The sequence below is a fragment of the Cottoperca gobio genome, chromosome 15, assembly GCF_900634415.1.
Source record: "Cottoperca gobio chromosome 15, fCotGob3.1, whole genome shotgun sequence".
In the NCBI taxonomy this organism is placed as follows: Eukaryota; Metazoa; Chordata; class Actinopteri; order Perciformes; family Bovichtidae; genus Cottoperca; species Cottoperca gobio.
In genome coordinates this window covers 8,921,326-8,941,426 of record NC_041369.1, presented here as the reverse complement: position 1 = coordinate 8,941,426, position 20,101 = coordinate 8,921,326, and the positions used below count along the sequence as shown (strand labels likewise).

General features: G+C 38.6%; 2 protein-coding genes across 2 annotated transcripts; both read left to right on the top strand.

Moving 5' to 3' along the window:
* Window positions 1-471: 471 nt before the first annotated feature.
* LOC115020249 (interferon-induced, double-stranded RNA-activated protein kinase-like) lies at window positions 472-1,593 on the top strand (the record flags this gene model as incomplete). The annotated part of the gene is made up of 5 exons (XM_029450202.1): window positions 472-556; window positions 720-793; window positions 871-1,020; window positions 1,153-1,285; window positions 1,543-1,593. Coding segments are annotated over exons 1-5 (444 nt in total), but the record flags the coding sequence as incomplete, so codon positions are not given.
* Window positions 1,594-11,788: 10,195 nt separating this feature from the next.
* LOC115020152 (interferon-induced, double-stranded RNA-activated protein kinase-like) lies at window positions 11,789-19,883 on the top strand. The gene is made up of 17 exons (XM_029450072.1): window positions 11,789-11,995; window positions 13,073-13,211; window positions 13,375-13,448; window positions 13,526-13,675; window positions 13,807-13,939; window positions 14,253-14,320; window positions 14,808-14,886; window positions 14,990-15,048; window positions 15,426-15,513; window positions 15,824-15,879; window positions 16,013-16,147; window positions 16,242-16,364; window positions 16,656-16,860; window positions 17,559-17,693; window positions 18,840-18,938; window positions 19,136-19,198; window positions 19,411-19,883. Exons 1-17 carry the CDS (start codon window positions 11,889-11,891, stop codon window positions 19,537-19,539), a joined length of 1,842 nt encoding a protein of 613 aa, XP_029305932.1. The 5' UTR covers window positions 11,789-11,888; the 3' UTR covers window positions 19,540-19,883.
* Window positions 19,884-20,101: the final 218 nt, after the last annotated feature.

Below are 20,101 nucleotides of genomic sequence, written 5' to 3'. Positions count from 1 at the left end.
TGTATATGGCTGTTAAACCTTTTTCTGTCCATTGTTTGAATCTACAGTCAGAGCTACCTGGTTTGAATCCTTTGCCCTAAGCTATCCAGTCTAATAGTCCAAGTTCCCTAAATGTTGTGATTGGGTCTAAGTCTCTCTTTTCTTTAATATGCCGTATGAGTGGTTGAATTGGAGACCCAGATGCAAGCACTTCAATGTCTTTCCAGCGAGCTATATAATCAGAGTTGCACCAGTAAATGAGCGGACGTAGTTGTGCTGCATGAAAGTATTCCTTTCGTGAGAGCCAGTCCCCCTTTTTCTTTAGGCAATTGGAGTGTGGTATATCTTATCCTAGGTCTTTTACCCCCCCATATAAATTTTGATATTAGTTTATCCCAACTATGGAACTGGACCTGTAGTATATTCACGGGCAAGGATTGAAATAAATATAAAAAGCGTGGGAGAATGTTAATTTTCACTGTACTTATCGAAGACGAAGAAGGAAGCCAAGTTTAATGCAGCTAAAAATGCCCTGACAGGAATGTTTGGGAGCGAACATCAGGACTCTGATTTTACTGTAAGATTTGTTATCCTCTTTCTTAACAAGCCTCTAGTATTAAAAGTAAAAGACAAATCATAGGCCTAAAAGCGTATTTTGTTGTAGGGTGTCACATACTTAGCAGTCCTCTGTGTTCTCTGTGTGAACCATCTCAAAATTGTATCTTATTTTTATTTTCAAGACTGCAGATGAGAGTAACAACTCTACAGCAGCTCAACAACAGGAGGAACTAGATCAACTTGTTTCTAAAACCAGGTAAATAAATCACAAAGCCAGTGCATTGTTTGATTTTCACTTCTTTATCAGTGTGAAATATCACTTGTTTATTACAGTAATAAGACAAGAAACCCGAGTGTGAGCTCTCAGGACAACAGCTATAAAGAGATTAATTTCATCGGATTAGTTAACCACTACTGTCAGAAAAAAACCCTCTGCCATACATTCGTTGAAGTGAAGAGATCCGGTCCAGCTCATATTCCTCAGTGAGTATGAACGTTTACCTCTGTAACCTGAATAGACACTCTGCCAACTCTTGATTCATTTTCAGTTTTAAACAATAATAAAATGTTAAGATAAAGATCTAAACTATCTCCTCCTTTCAAAACACAACACAGATTTTTCTACAAATTAGTAATTGACAACAAGGACTACCCTGTAGCTGAGGGTAAGACTGCCAAGGAAGCCAAACAAAATGCAGCTCATTTGGCATGGACTGCTCTTCAAGAACAAACAGACTGGGACAGCAAGGTATATACACTCAGTTGCCAGTTTATTAGGTACAGATAACAAAATAATGCATCTAATGGCTGTTTGGTGAAAAAGTAGAAGTTTCAGTGCAGATTTTTACTGATTCTCACAGTTTTGCAATTTGGTTTTCTGTTTTATTATGAAGTTTCACTCCCCCTTGTGTCGTGTCTTGTTTTACATCCTGTCCTTGTGTCTTCTCCCCAGCTGTGTCTTGTTCCCCTCATTAGTTTCTGTGTATATATCCCTGTCTGTCTCAGTGTTCCTTCTGGGATCGTTGTTCCTGTTATGTGCCTGTTGCCTGCCTGTTGCCTGCTGTGCCTGCTGTGTCTGCTGTGTCTCCACGTGTCTCCACGTGTCTGCCCGTGTCTGCCCCATGGTTGGTTTGTGTGATTCAGTTTCATTTGCTACTTTGCTTTTTGTTATACTCTTAGTCTGTTTTCTGCATTTGGGTCCTCCCCTGTCCTGAACCGTGACAGAACGATCACACCTAGTATGGACCCAGCAGAGATTTTGGGTAGCCATCTTTATGACCTTGCTTATACCCTCTTATGTCTCCATGAGGAGTGGAAGAGAGCCCCATGGGAGTTTCTTAAAGAGGTGTCGTTATGGGAGGCTAAAGCAAAAATGGCTGAGAAGCCTGAAGGAGTCAGTTGCCAGAGGGGCTTCAAGAGTTTCTGAGCCTTCCGCTTAGCCCGCCTTGTCCGCAGCCAACCTCCGGACTGCGAGAACTCTCGTTTTCTGAGCTCATGCTGCGACGACCCCTCCAGTCCTGCTGCCGGGCCGCTACTGTCCGCCGTTTCTCCTGCCCCAGCCCCTGACCCCTTCTGGGTACTCGCCTGACCCTGAGAGGCCCTCTAAGTATGCAGAGGGCTTCAAGGCCTCGGAGGAGGAGATTTGGCCGGGCAAGCCGCCGTCATGTCGGCCCTCAGTTCCTGCTGCTGGACCTCCGCAGACCTCCGTTCCTGCTGCCCGACCTCCGCAGACCTCCAGCTGTTCCCTGGCTGCCCCTCGAGGCCCTAGCTGTTCCCCGGCTGCCCCTCGAGACTCCTTCCCCTGTGCTCCCTCTGTCCCTCGAGACCCCAGCTCCCGTGCTCCCGTTATCCCTAGAGAGCCCAGCCCCTGTGCTACAGAGCGACTTCGCCCGGCCTCTCCGCCGGCCTCCAGCCCAGCCACTCCGCCGGCCTCCAGAGCGGCCTCTCCGGCCCCCTCCGCCTCATGGCAGTCCTGCCAGCTTCGTCCGCCTCCAGCCCAGTCTTGCTGGCCTCTCCGGACTTCCCCTTCCAGCCTTGTTTGCAACTTTGTCTGCCCCGTGGTTGGTTTGTGTGTTTCAGTTTCATTTGCTACTTTGTATTTTCGATTCAGCTTTGTTTTATGAAAGGCTCGCTTTTTTGTTAGACTCTTAGTATGTTTTCTGCATTTGGGTCCACCCCCTGTCCTGAACCGTGACACTGATGATTCTATTCTGCTCACAGAGACCATATTTTCCACAGCCTATGTGCTTTTATTTTGAAAACCTTTTACGTAAAACATTTAAGCTAGGCATTTCACTTTTCAATGGCCTTTTCTTTCCCTGTGATGTCTTAACAGTATGTCATCTTTTCTGTGCATTTTAGGTGTCAGATCAACAGTGTCCGAAGGTGGTGCACCATCTTTGTTGTCAGAGCCATCAACTCCGCTGTAAGGCACTTATGCCGACTTCACACCAGGGAGCGAGGAAGTGTGGCCTGCGGCGAGCTGCCATGCAATGTCTATAGAAAGCTGCAGCATCAGCTGTTTTGATTCTGTGGCAAAGTGTGGCCACACTAAAAGTTGGGGATAGTTTAATTTTTATGGCAAAGTGGCGAGAGAGTACAATCAGTCTTCTGACGTGTTCTATGTTACAGCTAATTTCTTCTCACCTGAAACGCATCAATCGGACATAAACGAAGCAAAAAAGGAGGATACAATTTTTGGTTCACATCGGTAGGATATTATTGTGGCACACAAAGAGAACATTTTAATTATTGCGGCAGGCCACGCTTCGCCGCTCCCCGGTGTGAATTTGCCGTTATTGTCATAAGTAGGAGAGCAGAACATTGAGTTAAATACTGAGAAAGCTGCAGTCATGTCTCTCCTTGTAATTCCTTAGGGAATTCAATGAGTCATCATCACAAAGCACGAGTAATTGACCTGTACTAATGCCTCTTCTTTTATTCTTCTAGGGAGTCTCTTGCATCGCCACAAAGCATGGCGACGGGTACAAGTGGCTCAGAAATATTCAAAGATTCATCAAACTCTTTTGAAGCTCAGGTCTGTTCTCTCAGAATCATAAAACCATTCAATAATTTAAATGATTTGATGTGATTTTTTTAACAGATTCAGAACAATTAATCACTTTGTTGTGAATTATAGATGTCCTCATGGTCTACTGCATATGAAGATGGTGAACCAACCAGGTGGTCAACTTCACTGTAAGGCACTTATTGACCTTAGTATTTAAACAGTGTTTAAAGTAGGGCTGTCAAATGATTAAAAAAAATTAATCTAATTAATTAAAAGCTTTGTGATTAATCTTGCTTAATCGCATATAACAATATTTGCTGTGAGAGCTCCGTGCGACGGGGGGACGGGCGCCGGGGACGGGTGCTGTCAGAGCTCCGTGCTCCGTGCTTGTCTGACCAAAAGTCAGGGGCATCTAGGAGCGCGATTAATCTGCGTTAATATTTTTAACGCGTTATTTTTTTCTGTGATTAATTAATCGAAATTGACGCGTTAATTCAACAGTCCTAATTTAAAGCTAAATGTTGAAAAAGCTGTACTAATGCCTCTTCTTTTATTCTTCTAGGGAGTCTCTTGCATCGCCACAAAGCATGGCGACGGGTACAAGTGGCTCAGAAATATTCAAAGATTCATCAAACTCTTTTGAAGCTCAGGTCTGTTCTCTCAGAATCATAAAACCATTCAATAATTTAAATGATTTGATGTGATTTTATTTAACAGATTCAGAACAATTAATCACTTTGTTGTGAATTATAGACGTCCTCATGGTCTACTGCATATGAAGATGGTGAACCAACCAGGTGGTCAACTTCACTGTAAGGCACTTATTGACCTTAGTATTGAAACAGTGTTTAAAGTAGGGCTGTCAAATGATTAAAAACATTAATCTAATTAATTACAAGCTTTGTGATTAATCTTGCTTAATCGCATATAACAATATTTGCTGTGAGAGCTCCGTGCGACGGGGGCCGGGGACGGGTGCTGTCAGAGCTCCGTGCTCCGTGCTTGTCTGACCAAAAGTCAGGGGCATCTAGGAGCGCGATTAATCTGCGTTAATATTTTTAACGCGTTATTTTTCTGTGATTAATTAATCGAAATTAACGCGTTAATTCGACAGCCCTAATTTAAAGCTAAATGTTGAAAAAGCTGTACTAATGCCTCTTCTTTTATTCTTCTAGGGAGTCTCTTGCATCGCCACAAAGCATGGCGACGGGTACAAGTGGCTCAGAAATATTCACTGATTCATCAAACTCGTCCAACGATCAGGTCTGAACTTTACAACACAATCTAAAAACTGTAATAGTTTAAAGAAAGATACACCCTCTTATATTCTGCTACTTATTCAGATTAATAGTGTAATTATGAGAGCAAGAAAGTTTTGTTTGTCTAGTCATTAAAATAGAGCTGCAAACTTGGATGGAGTCTGTGGAGAGAATCACTACAAAATACAATATGCTGCTTGACTGTTTTGATGTTGTGGACGACAAGTTATATGTCTTGCTTCTTAAAGTGTATAAAACTTAATAATCATAGCATAGGTTAAACATGCTGAACCTTTTTTCTTTTATTCTCGAAGAATGCTGTAAAAGACAAGAATGTGGGAAATAGTCAGAATGGGATATCCACCCTGTCAAGGTATGAAAAAAACATTTTCATAAGAAACGAAGCATGTGTGTTTTATACTGATATGGTCTTAAATCTCTCTCCCAAAAATTGCTGTACAATCAAGAAGACACTTCTATATTTATTATTTTTGCCCAAACAATAGCGTTGATCTCAACAGGTTTACTTCAGACTATGATTCCATGGAGCGTCTTGGCAGCGGAGCCTTTGGTCTTGTTTACAAAGCGAGACATAAACTGCTGAACAAGTATTTTGCAGTAAAGATTGTCCTCAGTGAAGAGTAAGTATGTAGTATTAAGTTTCCACTGTGCATTATGTAGTATTTATGCAAGTACTTTGTTTACTGATTCCATTTTTGTTCTCCTTTGGATCAGGAAAGCTCTTCAAGAGGTGGCGGTATTATCAGACCTCCACCACCCTAATATCGTCAGATACAACACAGCTTGGATGGAGGATTCAGGATACGAATGGTACAATTTAGTTGGCAAATATTTCCGGTAAGTCCCATGTACTTAATTTATACAGGCTATTTACAGCATTCAGAGCATATCCATGATTCAGAGTCTGGGCCAAGTTTGCCTGCACATGGCTCTCAACACTGATGGCTAACTGTGTTAAGAAGAGAAACTTGGATTACAACATTTCTGCTCAGGACTACATCTTTACGTAGCAAATACTTTTGGTCCGAGAGCACGGAGCTCTGACAGCACCCGACCCCCGGAGCAGATAACCCCCCCCCCCCCCCCCACCCCCTCTGTTGCCGTTGCACGGAGCTCTCGCGGCAAATATTGTTATTAATTAATCACAAAGCTTGTAATTAATTATATTAATATTTTTAATCGCTTGACAGCCCTAAAATAAATAAATATATATATATATATATATATATATATATATATATATATATATATATATATATATATATATATATATATATATATATAACTTTTTATAATGGTACTTCAGATTCATTTACATCTACACTGTGATTATTGTACTGTAAATGCTCTTATTCTGTCCTTGTACTAATTGTTATGTTTTTGTTGTGAAGAACTTTGGGCTGCAATTCTTGTATGAAAGGTGCTATACAAATATAGCTTATTATTATAACTTTTAATTTCAAGTCCGAGGAGGGTAATTTAATTATTTATCTCTTTATTTTCTAGGTCTGCAGTTGATTCATCGGCAAAGTTCCTCTATATGGAGATGGAGTTATGTGAAACAAAAACACTTACAGAGTGGATTGATGAGAAGAACGCTCAGTCTCCGCAAGACTCCAAGAGAAGTCAAGAAAGTCTAAGCATTGCTCAGCAAATCGTTAGTGCAGTGGAATATATTCACTCCAAGAAGCACATCCACAGAGACCTTAAGGTGAGACCAGACTGCCGTGTATAGCCGTATGTAACTTCAGGTTTATGAGCGTCCGCCAGCGACTGTATAGAAGAAGTGGACGTAGTATTTACAATGTACAAATTTGGAATTTTGGCCGTCGCCATCTTGGTTTTCGAAACCGGAAATTACACAAGAGAGTGGAGCTAAGTACAACTGAATGCTGAACAGGACATTTGTTGGCCTTTGCCCCTCGTCACCATTTACCAATGAATTAATGTAACGTATTAGGCTTATATCAACCCTTATTCTGCTGCTGATTTTAAGTGCAGTATACAGTTCAGAATTCTCTATTTGTTAATCGTCTGCCATAACAGCAGAGTACTGATGTGGAGACAGCAGAAAGGTTCAGGCTGGTGGCTTTCATTCAAGCAGGAAGTGGAAGAATTTTCTTAACTATTATTTTTCTGTCTTGTAAATGTTTGTGACATGAGTTCATGGAGTGTAATGTCTATTAATATTATTTTTGGTAGGATGAAGGAAGCTTCAGGTTTTGAAACCCTAGAACAGGGGTCAGCAACCTTTACTATCAAAAGAGTCATTTTGCCACCTCTTCCACCAGATTCAATTTGTCTGGAGCCGCAGCACATTTCATAACACATCTTAAGTTTTATATATAGTTATACTGTATTTGTTGCATTTATGAAATTTCAGAATGACAAAAAAGGAAACTGTTGCGATCATATTGCATATCATATAAGGAAAACACCAAACTCTTTTGAAGAGAAGGAAAAAACACACTTTGAAAATAAATAAACACAGAACTATGCAGGTCTATTTGAGTCCTCCCCATATTTGTTGAATCAAATAAAAATAAAATGAATATAATATTAAAATACACAAAACAATACAAAATACAATATAGAAATTAAATTAATAAAAAAAGTATCCCACTTTGAGAAAAATAAATAAAAAGCGAAAAGCTGCAGCCTAATAGCTTAAAAAGAGTAAACATAAAATGATTTAATATTTAATTGTCTGTTTCGGTGTGTTTTCATCCACAATTTACAACAGCCTCACAAATCTGTCCACGCAGAATTAAACTCTATTCCCCTAGAGACGTTTCATTTTCTGGTTTTATCCATGGTTAGCATACTGAGCTAGGCGGGGGTCTGAAACTCAAGATGAGTAGACACAGTAGAATGTGATACAGTTTTATTTCAATGTTATAATATCACCTCGAACTCCAAGATAAGAGATGTTCCCTTTGAAAGATTGTCCACTGTTGCACTAAAAAATACATAAAAATAAATATTAAGTTCCATGTTTTTTTTGTCAAAGCTTCAGGGAGCCACTACAGAGGGGTTAAAGAGCCACATGTGGCTCCTGAGCTGCAGGTTGCCGACCCTTGGTCTAGAACATAATATCACCTGTAAATGGATGGCATTTGCATTAGATTTAAAATGAATAAAGCATTTTACTCACTGCTTTTAGTGTCTACAGTGAAGAATCGTTCAAACTGAAAATGCAACTAGAAATTAAAAAAAAAAAAATTGAGAGGATAATGTCATATTAATTAGAGTTTTTGGACGAGCATAAGCCTATCATTTAATCATGTATCTCAACAAATTAGTCAAAACAGCCCTTCCCAATGTAGCCACCTGCTGTTTAGATATAATGCTGGTTTCGACCACAACTACATTAATAAAATCCTTTTCGAGCTCTAAATTCACGACTCCATGTGTTACTTTGCGGGATGAGCTTGATGTTTAATTGTTTCATGTTCTGTTTTTTTCTGTAAAGCCTGAAAACATCCTGTTTGGAGTGGATGGAAAAGTGAAGATTGGAGACTTCGGTCTGGTCACCGGAGATGATGACTCTGCTATGATGGACAGAACAGAGAACAAAGGAACCCGATCTTACATGGCTCCTGAACAAGTGAGATGATCTACACTGACAATAACTTTGAATTCTTCTGTCTTATTGTTTTAACAGATACAGTTTGTCCTTTTAATTAGGTAGACTACCTATATGCCTCCTGAAGCTCAGCTTCACCTCTCCATACTGTTGGCAGTGAGAGCTGTAAAATGAAAAGGTTTACATCAAACATGTAACAACTTATAGCTAGGATATATTATAGACTAATTAGAACAAAATATAAATGTAAATGAAACTCCAAATGTAAACAGTACAAAGGGAACTGGAAGCTGAAGCGTCATTGACCTCATGAGCATACCTAGTTAATCGTTCATGATAACTAATGAAAGGATAACGATAGGCTGCTGAAGGCGAATTTTGTCAATGTGTTTGTATTCTACCACAAAAGAGGGGGACGACCTATAACCGAAAAGTGGACATATTTGCTCTGGGGTTGATGTACTTGGAACTCCTTTGGAAAGACAAAGAAAGAACAGAGGTGAAGTATACACTATTAGTGGATTTATTTTCAGTATTGTATGTCGCAAAAGCAATGTACTGTAGATGGCAGATAATATGGAAATTCATTGTTCATCTTTTAATGTCTTTTTTTAGTTGTAAAGTTCAACGGAATCGTTGTCAATTTCAGACTAACGAACATGTTCTTTCATCCTTCTATCACTGCATGAATACCAGGTTTTAAAGAAAGCCAGAAGTCAGATTCTCCCCACAGGCTTTTCGCAGACTTTCCCAGAAGAGGTATATTACCATATTCTTATAATCCTTACTGATTTACTTCCCACATGAGACAGTATTTCATACAAAGGGTTTGCTGCGTTACAACAGCTGTCCATCTCTAGAGCAGCTAAAGAAATACTGTGGAGTGGAGCTTCAATGATTTTGTAGTATGACAGGATAATAGTGTTGGTACAAAGATCTCTGTAGAAATTGTTTTGTGTTTTTTGCAGAACCAAATCATCAAGTTAATGCTGCGTAAGAAGCCAGAAGACCGACCTGAAGCAAGTGAACTGAAGGCAGATCTGGAGGAGTTGGCTCAGACTTATAAACGTTTGTAAAATGTTACCGTCTAATAATCACAAGGAATTGTTGTGACAAGTCTTAGGAGAGTTTGGAAATATGTCTGTTCTCGTGGCTGTCATCTGAAGAAATGGTTTGATATATGATGTTATTGATATTTGTCGAAAAACGGTTAACGTACTACACTTCTTTTAACACATTGGCACTGTCCTGTCCTGTCCTGTCTATCTATCTATCTATCTATCTATCTATCTATCTATCTGTCTGTCTGTCTGTCTGTCTGTCTGTCTGTCTGTCTGTCTGTCTGTCTGTCTGTCTGTCTGTCTGTCTGTCTGTCTGTCTGTCTGTCTGTAAAGGGAAGACTAACACTGGAGGGCAAAGCAGATTTAAGACACATGACAATGACGGCGCCAATGCAAGATGGCTCCCGTAGACAGTCATTATGTGGTTCGTGCTGCCTGAGCTATAGATAACCCAGAATAGCAGGTAGATGAGGAACATTTTCCAGGTGGAATGTGAATGTCTGACATGCCGTGGCTGACTGGGCATAGGAGGTGGCTGTTGAGAGTTGTTGCATTCATGGATTTGGACAAGTTCCCGGCTCAAGCCGAAGGGCATTATCCAGGAAGTTGTCTGGATCTGTAATGAAGTTAGTATGTGGCAAAGTGAACAGGGCAAAACAAAAAACTATTATGAGCTGACTAGAGTTGTGACATTATGTTTTTGCTTTGTAAATGTTTGACTACACACCATGAAATTGTGTAAATGTTTTATTTATTACTTTTTGACTTGCACTTGCAAAAGTCTGGTCAATTTTTTCAAGGCCAGATTTCTTCTTAGAAGCCTCAGAATATAATATTCTTGGTAGGATGGAGGAAGCTTTCAACAATATTTAGACCATGTTATGAAACCCTAAAACATACATTAGATTTAACAGAATAATAATTATGAAATGCCACATTAGATTAACGGAACATAATTAGATGTTTTTGTGCCTAGAAATCAGCTAGAAAAACATAAGGCTATTAGTTGATCAACTATCAATGTGCTATCCTGGCTCCAAAATGGTGGAACGACCTCCCCATTGATGTCAGATCAGCAGACAGTCTTCACACCTGCCGTCGCAGATTGAAAACTCACCTGTGTCGACTGCACTCCGACAAATGAAAAAACAAAATATAATTTTTTTTGTATGTTGCACTTATATTGGTTTGGCTTATTTGTAACTCTGAATTCATATTCTATTGTTTCTGTATGTTGTGCTTTTGTTTGGCTTATTTGTAACTCTGAATTCATATTCTATTGTTTCTGTATGTTGTGCTTTTGTTTGGCTTATTTGAAGCTATTGTTCTACACTAAAGTATTGTACCTATTTGAAGCTAATGTACGTGTAAGATTCTTGCTGTTCGGAGTTGTATCCTCATGATTGTTTGCACTTATTGTAAGTCGCTTTGCTAGCTAAATGAACTGTAATGTAATGTAATATAATGTAACATTGGCCAAGTCAGCATTGTAAAGCCGACACTCCCACCAGGATTTGAACCTAATACTTCCATCATGCGTTACAATTACACGCCCAGGAGTTCAGGATATGGTTAAGCTCACCCATCTTAACCACATCATTGACACTGGCATGTAAGTCAGGTATTGTCACAGCCACCACCATAATTATAGCCACACGTGACTTTCAATCGCCATCTTATCACAGCGTTATGACTAATACTGTGTTATGCAAAACCTGCCTAACCTGTGCTCATCCCCACAGTCAGGTACAACCAGCCATGGCAACAGTGGGAGCTCAGCCCTGCTGAGACATTGGTGTGACCTTAGACCAAACATGAACCCTATAACATGTAAGAGTTGCCCCTTTTTAAAATTGTTTCCCCCACCCTGAGACATTTCGTGCACACCACTGGACCGATTAACACAACTATGCACAAACTATAAAGAAACAATTCTGCTGTAATTGATAACTTATGCCAAACGACACATTTCTGCATTTTGCCAGCAATTGTTTACTGGTGTAAATTAGGTTAATTGATTTGTTTTTGTTTTTTGGTGTCTTTATTGAACAGTGTGAATAGGCATAGGTTATGGGCACTCATCAAAGATTCCACCGTGTATCAAACCAAATCAGTTATCTAAACATAATACACAAACAATAGGGGCTGCAGAAAATAGTTCTTTAAAAATGTGGGCTACGTTTTTCTGTTTGTCATCAGGATTCATGTTTCTACGTACAAATTGAATTCATGGTTCAGATAGTCAAGCCACGTAATGTTACGTGATGACGTTTCAGGCGAGGAAATCGAAACTTAAAGGTATCTAAAATTAAACTGAAACGAAACCGAGAACGGATTTACGCCGGACTGCAGCAGAGATAGAGACAAGTATTGTGAGCTTTGCACTTTGCTTTCACAGTTTTATGTAATTTAAGATGGAAAGTGGAAACTGTATCGCTAGACTAAACGAGTACGCTCAGAAAACACAATCTAAACTGCGCTACGAGGACGTTGAGTCTGCTGGTCCCAGCCACAATAAAACGTGAGTTAAATATGTATGTTACCTGTGGGTTGTGCATACCTGTGTAGATACATTATCCTGGTGGTGGGGGCTCAACATCAAGGTTATTAGGCGTCTTACAGAAAAACAGCTTTACATTCTAGGAGGACACACAGTAAATCATAAAACCTCTAAAATATCAGGAAACTACTTGTTGGTTAGAGACAACCAACTAAATACAGAATAAATGTATCAAAACACGGCGCTGCGGGTTCAGAGGTTCACACATTTGCCCATAAGGACTTGCAACTTGTTATTCATGGAATGTGTGTGTATATATATATATATATATATATATATATATGTATATGTATATGTATATATATATATATATATATATATATGTATATGTATATATATATATATATATATATATATATATATATATGTATATGTATATATATATATATATATATGTATATATGTATGTATATATATATATATATATATATATATATATATGTATATATGTATGTATATATATATATGTATATATGTATGTATATATATATATGTATATATGTATATATATATGTATATATGTATATATATATATATATATATATATATATATATATATATATATGTATATGTATATATATATATATATATATATATATATATATATATATATATATATATATATATATATATATATATATATATATATGTATATGTGTATGTATGTATGTATATATTCTGCATCAGTTATGTCCTGTGATCTGTAAAATCTTTATTGGTGAAGTAAATAGTAATTGTGTTCAGGTAAATGTGATAGAGGAGTAGTAAAATGAGGTACAAGTATCTTAAAAATTGTACTTAAGTACGAGGTTTGAATAAATATACTGTGTTGCAATTTCAGCCTGTGAATATAATCACAATTGAACAAGGCTGTAGTGCCTGAATATCCAGGTGGAGTCCCACAGTACTTACAACATGGATGATTACCTAGAGGCTGAATACTGTCGTGTGCCGATTCATGCAATCTAGTGCACCCCAGCCCCACTAACATCATTTAAAGACTGCCTGTATAACAGAAATCTGACAATTCCTCCACAGATTCACCCAGAGGGTAGTCCTAAATGGCAAAGTCTATCCCGGTGGTGTGGGGAAGACGAAGAAGGAAGCCAAGTTTAATGCAGCTAAAAATGCCCTGACAGGAATGTTTGGGAGCGAACATCAGGACTCTGATGACACAGTAAGATTTGTTGTCCTCTTTCTTAACAAGCCTCTAGTATTAAAAGTAAAAGACAAATCATAGGCCTAAAAGCGTATTTTGTTGTAGGGTGTCACATACTTAGCTGTTCTCTGTGTTCTCTGTGTGAACCATCTCAAAATTGTATCTTATTTTTATTTTCAAGACTGCAGATGAGAGTAACAACTCTACAGCAGCTCAACAACAGGAGGAACTAGATCAACTTGTTTCTAAAACCAGGTAAATAAATCACAAAGCCAGTGCATTGTTTGATTTTCACTTCTTTATCAGTGTGAAATATCACTTGTTTATTACAGTAATAAGACAAGAAACCCGAGTGTGAGCTCTCAGGACAACAGCTATAAAGAGATTAATTTCATCGGATTAGTTAACCACTACTGTCAGAAAAAAACCCTCTGCCATACATTCGTTGAAGTGAAGAGATCCGGTCCAGCTCATATTCCTCAGTGAGTATGAACGTTACCTCTGTAACCTGAATAGACACTCTGCCAACTCTTGATTCATTTTCAGTTTTAAACAATAATAAAATGTTAAGATAAAGATCTAAACTATCTCCTCCTTTCAAAACACAACACAGATTTTTCTACAAATTAATAATTGACAACAAGGACTACCCTGTGGCTGAGGGTAAGACTGCCAAGGAAGCCAAACAAAATGCAGCTCAGTTGGCATGGACTGCTCTTCAAGAACAAACAGACTGGGACAGCAAGGTATTTCACATTTTGTACTCCTTTAAATCATATCATCACTATACACTCAGTTGCCAGTTTATTAGGTACAGATAACAAAATAATGCATCTAATGGCTGTTTGGTGAAAAAGTCAGCAGGTTTCATTGCAGATTTGTATTGATGATTTTACCCGGCCTCTATTCTGCTCACAGAGACCATATTTACCACAGCCTATGTGCTTTTATTTTGAAAACCTTTTACGTAAAACATTTAAGCTAGGCATTTAATTTTTCATTGACCTTTTCTTTCCCTGTGATGTCTTAACATTATGTCACCTTTTCTGTGCATTTTAGGTGTCCGTCAGATCAACAGTGTCCGAAGGTGGTGCACCATCTTTGTTGTCAGAGCCATCAACTCCACTGTAAGGCACTTATGCCGAATTCACACCAGGGAGCGAGGAAGTGTGGCCTGCGGCGAGCTGCCATGCAATGTCTATAGAAAGCTGCAGCATCAGCTGTTTTGATTCTGTGGCAAAGTGTGGCCACACTAAAAGTTGGGGATAGTTTAACTTTTTGCGGCAAAGTGCGGCTAGAGAGTACAATCAGTCTTCTGACGTGTTCTATGTTACAGCTAATTTCTTCTCACATGAAACACATGAATCGAACATAAACAAAGCAAAAAAGGAGGATACAATTTTTGGTTCACATCGGTAGTATATTATTGTGGCACACAAAATGACAGAAATTAAAGGACACGCACTTCGGGCGCAGAAAAATGTAATTATTGTGGCAGGCCACGCTTCGCCGCTCCCCGGTGTGAATTTGCCGTTATTGTCATAAGTAGGAGAGCAGAACATTGAGTTAAATACTGAGAAAGCTGCAGTCATGTCTCTCCTTGTAATTCCTTAGGGAATTCAATGAATCATCATCACAAAGCACGAGTCGCTCAATAATATTCAAAGATTCATCAAACTCTTTTGAAGCTCAGGTCTGTTCTCTCAGAATCATAAAACCATTCAATAATTTAAATGATTTGATGTGATTTTATTTAACAGATTCAGAACAATTAATCACTTTGTTGTGAATTATAGACGTCCTCATGGTCTACTGCATATGAAGATGGTGAACCAACCAGGTGGTCAACTTCACTGTAAGGCACTTATTGACCTTAGTATTTAAACAGTGTTTAAAGTAGGGCTGTCAAATGATTAAAAACATTAATCTAATTAATTACAAGCTTTGTGATTAATTAATCTCGATTAATCGCATATAACAATATTTGCTGTGAGAGCTCTGTGCGACGGGGGGGACGGGCGCCGGGGACGGGTGCTGTCAGAGCTCCGTGCTCCGTGCTTGTCCGACCAAAAGTCAGGGGCATCTAGGAGCGCGATTAATCTGCGTTAATATTTTTAACACGTTATTTTTTCTGTGATTAATTAATCGAAATTAACGCGTTAATTCGACAGCCCTAATTTAAAGCTAAATGTTGAAAAAGCTGTACTAATGCCTCTTCTTTTATTCTTCTAGGGAGTCTCTTGCATCGCCACAAAGCATGGCGACGGGTACAAGTGGCTCAGAAATATTCACTGATTCATCAAACTCGTCCAACGATCAGGTCTGAACTTTACAACACAATCTAAAAACTGTAATAGTTTAAAGAAAGATACACCCTCTTATATTCTGCTACTTATTCAGATTAATAGTGTAATTATGAGAGCAAGAAAGTTTTGTTTGTCTAGTCATTAAAATAGAGCTGCAAACTTGGATGGAGTCTGTGGAGAGAATCACTACAAAATACAATATGCTGTTTGACTGTTTTGATGTTGTGGACGACAAGTTGTATGTCTTGCTTCTTAAAGTGTATAAAACTTAATAATCATAGCATAGGTTAAACATGCTGAACCTTTTTTCTTTTATTCTCGAAGCATGCTGTAAAAGACAAGAATGTGGGAAATAGTCAGAATGGGACATCCACCCCAAGGTATGAAGAAAACATTTTCATAAGAAACGAAGCATGTGTGTTTTATACTGATATGGTCTTAAATCTCTCTCCCAAAAATTGCTGTACAATCAAGAAGACACTTCTATATTTATTATTTTTGCCCAAACAATAGCGTTAATCTCAACAGGTTTACTTCAGACTATGATTCCATGGAGCGTATTGGCAGCGGAGGCTATGGTCTAGTTTACAAAGCGAGACATAAACTGCTGAACAAGTATTTTGCAGTAAAGATTGTCCTCAGTGAAGCGTAAGTATGTAGTATTAAGTTTCCACTGTGCATTATGTAGTATTTATGCAAGTACTTTGTTTACTGATTCCATTTTTGTTCTCCTTTGGATCAGGAAAGCTCTTCAAGAGGTGGCGGTATTATCAGACCTCCACCACCCTAATATCGTCAGATACAACACAGCTTGGATGGAGGATTCAGGATACGAATGGAACAATTTAGTTGGCAAATATTTCCGGTAAGTCCCATGTACTTAATTTATACAGGCTATTTACAGCATTCAGAGCATATCCATGATTCAGAGTCTGGGCCAAGTTTGCCTGCACACGGCTCTCAACACTGATGGCTAACTGTGTTAAGAAGAGAAACTTGGATTACAACATTTCTGCTCAGGACTACATCTTTACGTAGCAAATAGTTGTTTACTGCTACATACATTTTTCTGAATGTTGTATAGAACCTTTAAGTCCTAACTTTTAATTTCAAGTCAGAGGAGGGTAATTTAATCATTTATCTATTTCTTTTCTAGGTCTGCAGTTGATTCATCGGCAAAGTTCCTCTATATGGAGATGGAGTTATGTGACACAAAAACACTTACAGAGTGGATTGCTGAGAAGAACGCTCAGTCTCCGCAAGACTCCAAGAGAAGTCAAGAAAGTCTAAGCATTGCTCAGCAAATCGTTAGTGCAGTGGAATATATTCACTCCAAGAAGCACATCCACAGAGACCTTAAGGTGAGACCAGACTGCCGTGTATAGCCGTATGTAACTTCAGGTGTATGAGCGTCCGCCAGCGACTGTATAGAAGAAGTGGACGTAGTATTTACAATGTACAAATTTGGAATTTTGGCCGTCGCCATCTTGGTTTTTGAAACCGGAAATTACACAAGAGAGTGGAGCTAAGTACAACTGAAAGGAAGTGGAAGAATTTGCTTAACTATTATTTTTCTGTCTTGTAAATGTTTGTGACATGAGTTCATGGAGTGTAATGTCTATTAATATTATTTTTGGTAGGATGGAGGAAGCTTCAGGTTTTGAAACCCTAGAACATAATATCACTTGTTAATGGATGGCATTTACATTGGATTTAACAGAATGATAATAAAATGAATAAAGCATTTTACTCACTGCTTTTAGTGTCTACAGTGAAGAATTGTTCAAACTGAAAATGCAACTAGATATTTTAAGGATAATGTCATATTAATTAGAGTTTTTTTGGACGAGCATAAGCCTATCATTTAATCATGTATCTCAACAAATGAGACAAAACAGCCCTTCCCAATGTAACCACCTCCTGTTTAGATATAATGCTGGTTTCGACCACAACTACATTAATAAAATCCTTTTCGAGCTCTAAATTCACGACTCCATGTGTTACTTTGCGGGATGAGCTTGATGTTTAATTGTTTCATGTTCTGTTTTTTTCTGTAAAGCCTGAAAACATCCTGTTTGGAGTGGATGGAAAAGTGAAGATTGGAGACTTCGGTCTGGTCACCGGAGATGATGACTCTGCTATGATGGACAGAACAGAGAACAAAGGAACCCGATCTTACATGGCTCCTGAACAAGTGAGATGATCTACACTGACAATAACTTTGAATTCTTCTGTATTATTGTCTTAACAGATACAGTATGTCCTTCTATCGGGCTTAATTAGGTAGACTCCTGAAGCTCTGCCTCACCTCTCTGTACTGTTGGCAGTGAGAGAGGTAAAATTAAAAGGTTTACGTCAAATATGTAACAACTTCTATGTCAATAGAACAAAATATAAATGTAAATGAAACTCCAAATGTAAGCAGTACAAAGGGAACTGGAAGCTGAAGCGTCATTGACCTCATGAGCATACCTAGTTAATCGTTCATGATGACCAGTGAGGTTCATGGCTGGGGAGGCACTGACTCTTTCAGAGTCAGATTTACAAATATATGAACCCAACTGAGTAGCTTATTCATTTTCTTGGCAGCATGAACATTGACTACTGGTTATTTTTCATATCTTATCTCATATCAGCATTCACACACATCAGCACACACACACACACACACACACACACACACACACACACACACACACACACACACACACACACACACACACACACACGGCCAAAAAAAGAACATTACATTTATAGCGGCTCAGAGAGTATTGGACTCACTGTGCGCCCTCTTCAGTGCGGCAGAGTACTGTCTGCCTCACCTGGCGTCTTTTCACTGTGGTTTTATGTCACATCAGCAAGACTACATGTGTTACACACATACATTACATACATTAACTGGACTATGGAAAGTCAGGACGCATAATCAAAGTGTCTGTAAACATTATATTGCCGACATACAGAGAGATAGCAACAAGGCACGCGCCAAATGTATGCGCTCAACCTAGTTTGCAAGGGATTGCGCAATCCGAGGGGAGGCTCAGCTGGTCGCTGCCTCGGCTCGCATCTCTCCTGTATCTGAACAGAGAATACGCAAATTCAGCGATTTTGACTTTCAAAATTATCATACAGAAAATGCAGTTATAGCACAGACCAGTGGACAAATATACATTTATATTTATTTTATTGTTATTTGTGTTTTTACTTTTCATGATGACGGGGAGGCTCTTTCTGCCCTGCCTCCCCTAACTGCACGTCCCTGATGATGACTAATGAAAGGATAACGATAGGCTGCTGAATTTAAATTACTCAATAATGTGTTTGTATTTTACCACAAAAGAGGGGGACGACCTATGACCGAAAAGTGGACATATTTCCTCTGGGGTTGATATACTTGGAACTCCTTTGGAAAGTCTCTTCTGGCCACGAAAGAGTAGAGGTGAAGTATACACTATTAGTGGATTTATTTTCAGTATTGTATGTCGCAAAAGCAATGTACTGTAGATAGCAGATAATATGGAAATTCATTGTTCATCTTTTAATGTCTTTTTTTAGTTGTAAAGTTCAACGGAATCGTTGTCAATTTCAGACTAACGAACATGTTCTTTCATCCTTCTATCACTGCATGAATACCAGGTTTTAAAGAAAGCCAGAAGTCAGATTCTCCCCACAGGCCTTTTGCAGACTTTCCCAGAAGAGGTATATTACCATATTCTTATAATCCTTACTGATTTACTTCCCACATGAGACAGTATTTCATACAAAGGGTTTGCAGCGTTACAACAGCTGTCCATCTCTAGAGCAGCTAAAGAAATACTGTGGAGTGGAGCTTCAATGATTTTGTAGTATGACAGGATAATAGTGTTGGTACAAAGATCTCTGTAGAAATTGTTTTGTGTTGTTTTTTGCAGAACCAAATCATCAAGTTAATGCTGCGTAAGAAGCCAGAAGACCGACCTGAAGCAAGTGAACTGAAGGCAGATCTGGAGGAGTTGGCTCAGACATTCGCAAAAATAATTTTGCAAAATGTTACCGTCTAATAATCACAAGGAATTGTTGTGACAAGTCTTAGGAGAGTTTGGAAATATGTCTGTTCTCGTGGCTGTCATCTGATGAAATGGTTTATATATGATGTTATTGATATTTGTCGAAAAACGGTTAACGTACTACACTTCTTTTAACACATTGGCACTGTCCTGTCTGTACTTACAGGAGGTCAAATCATTAACCAAGCGATCAATGAACATCCTAACAAAGGGGTTGTAATATCATGGCTTTTATAATCAAGGAATGAAACATGTAATCCAATTTTATTATGCTTTTAAAAGGTAACTTTTTCATTAATTCACATATGTCCAGTTGTTTTAAATAATCATGAGCTTGTCATTTCCCCCCCCCAAAGCAGTAAACCTAGGGCAAACACTGCATGTATTACAGCCTTTGCTTTGTACTGTACATGTTAAGTTGGCAAATAAAATAATGGTTATCTGGGGAAGAATGGTCATTCATTAAAAGCACACACACTCTCTATTCTTATAGACAGTACGGTAGGAGTCTGTTCATTTAATCATGGACTGTCATAGATATAAACAACAATAATGG

Bases quoted from the DNA above. Each gene is read 5' to 3' on its own strand.
- LOC115020152 (XM_029450072.1), top strand. From the start codon at position 11,889: ATGGAAAGTGGAAACTGTATCGCTAGACTAAACGAGTACGCTCAGAAA. The intron at 13,449-13,525 runs GTAAATAAATCA...TGTTTATTACAG, and splicing joins CAACTTGTTTCTAAAACCAG to TAATAAGACAAGAAACCCGA. The intron at 14,321-14,807 runs GTAAGGCACTTA...GTAATTCCTTAG, and splicing joins TCAGAGCCATCAACTCCACT to GGAATTCAATGAATCATCAT.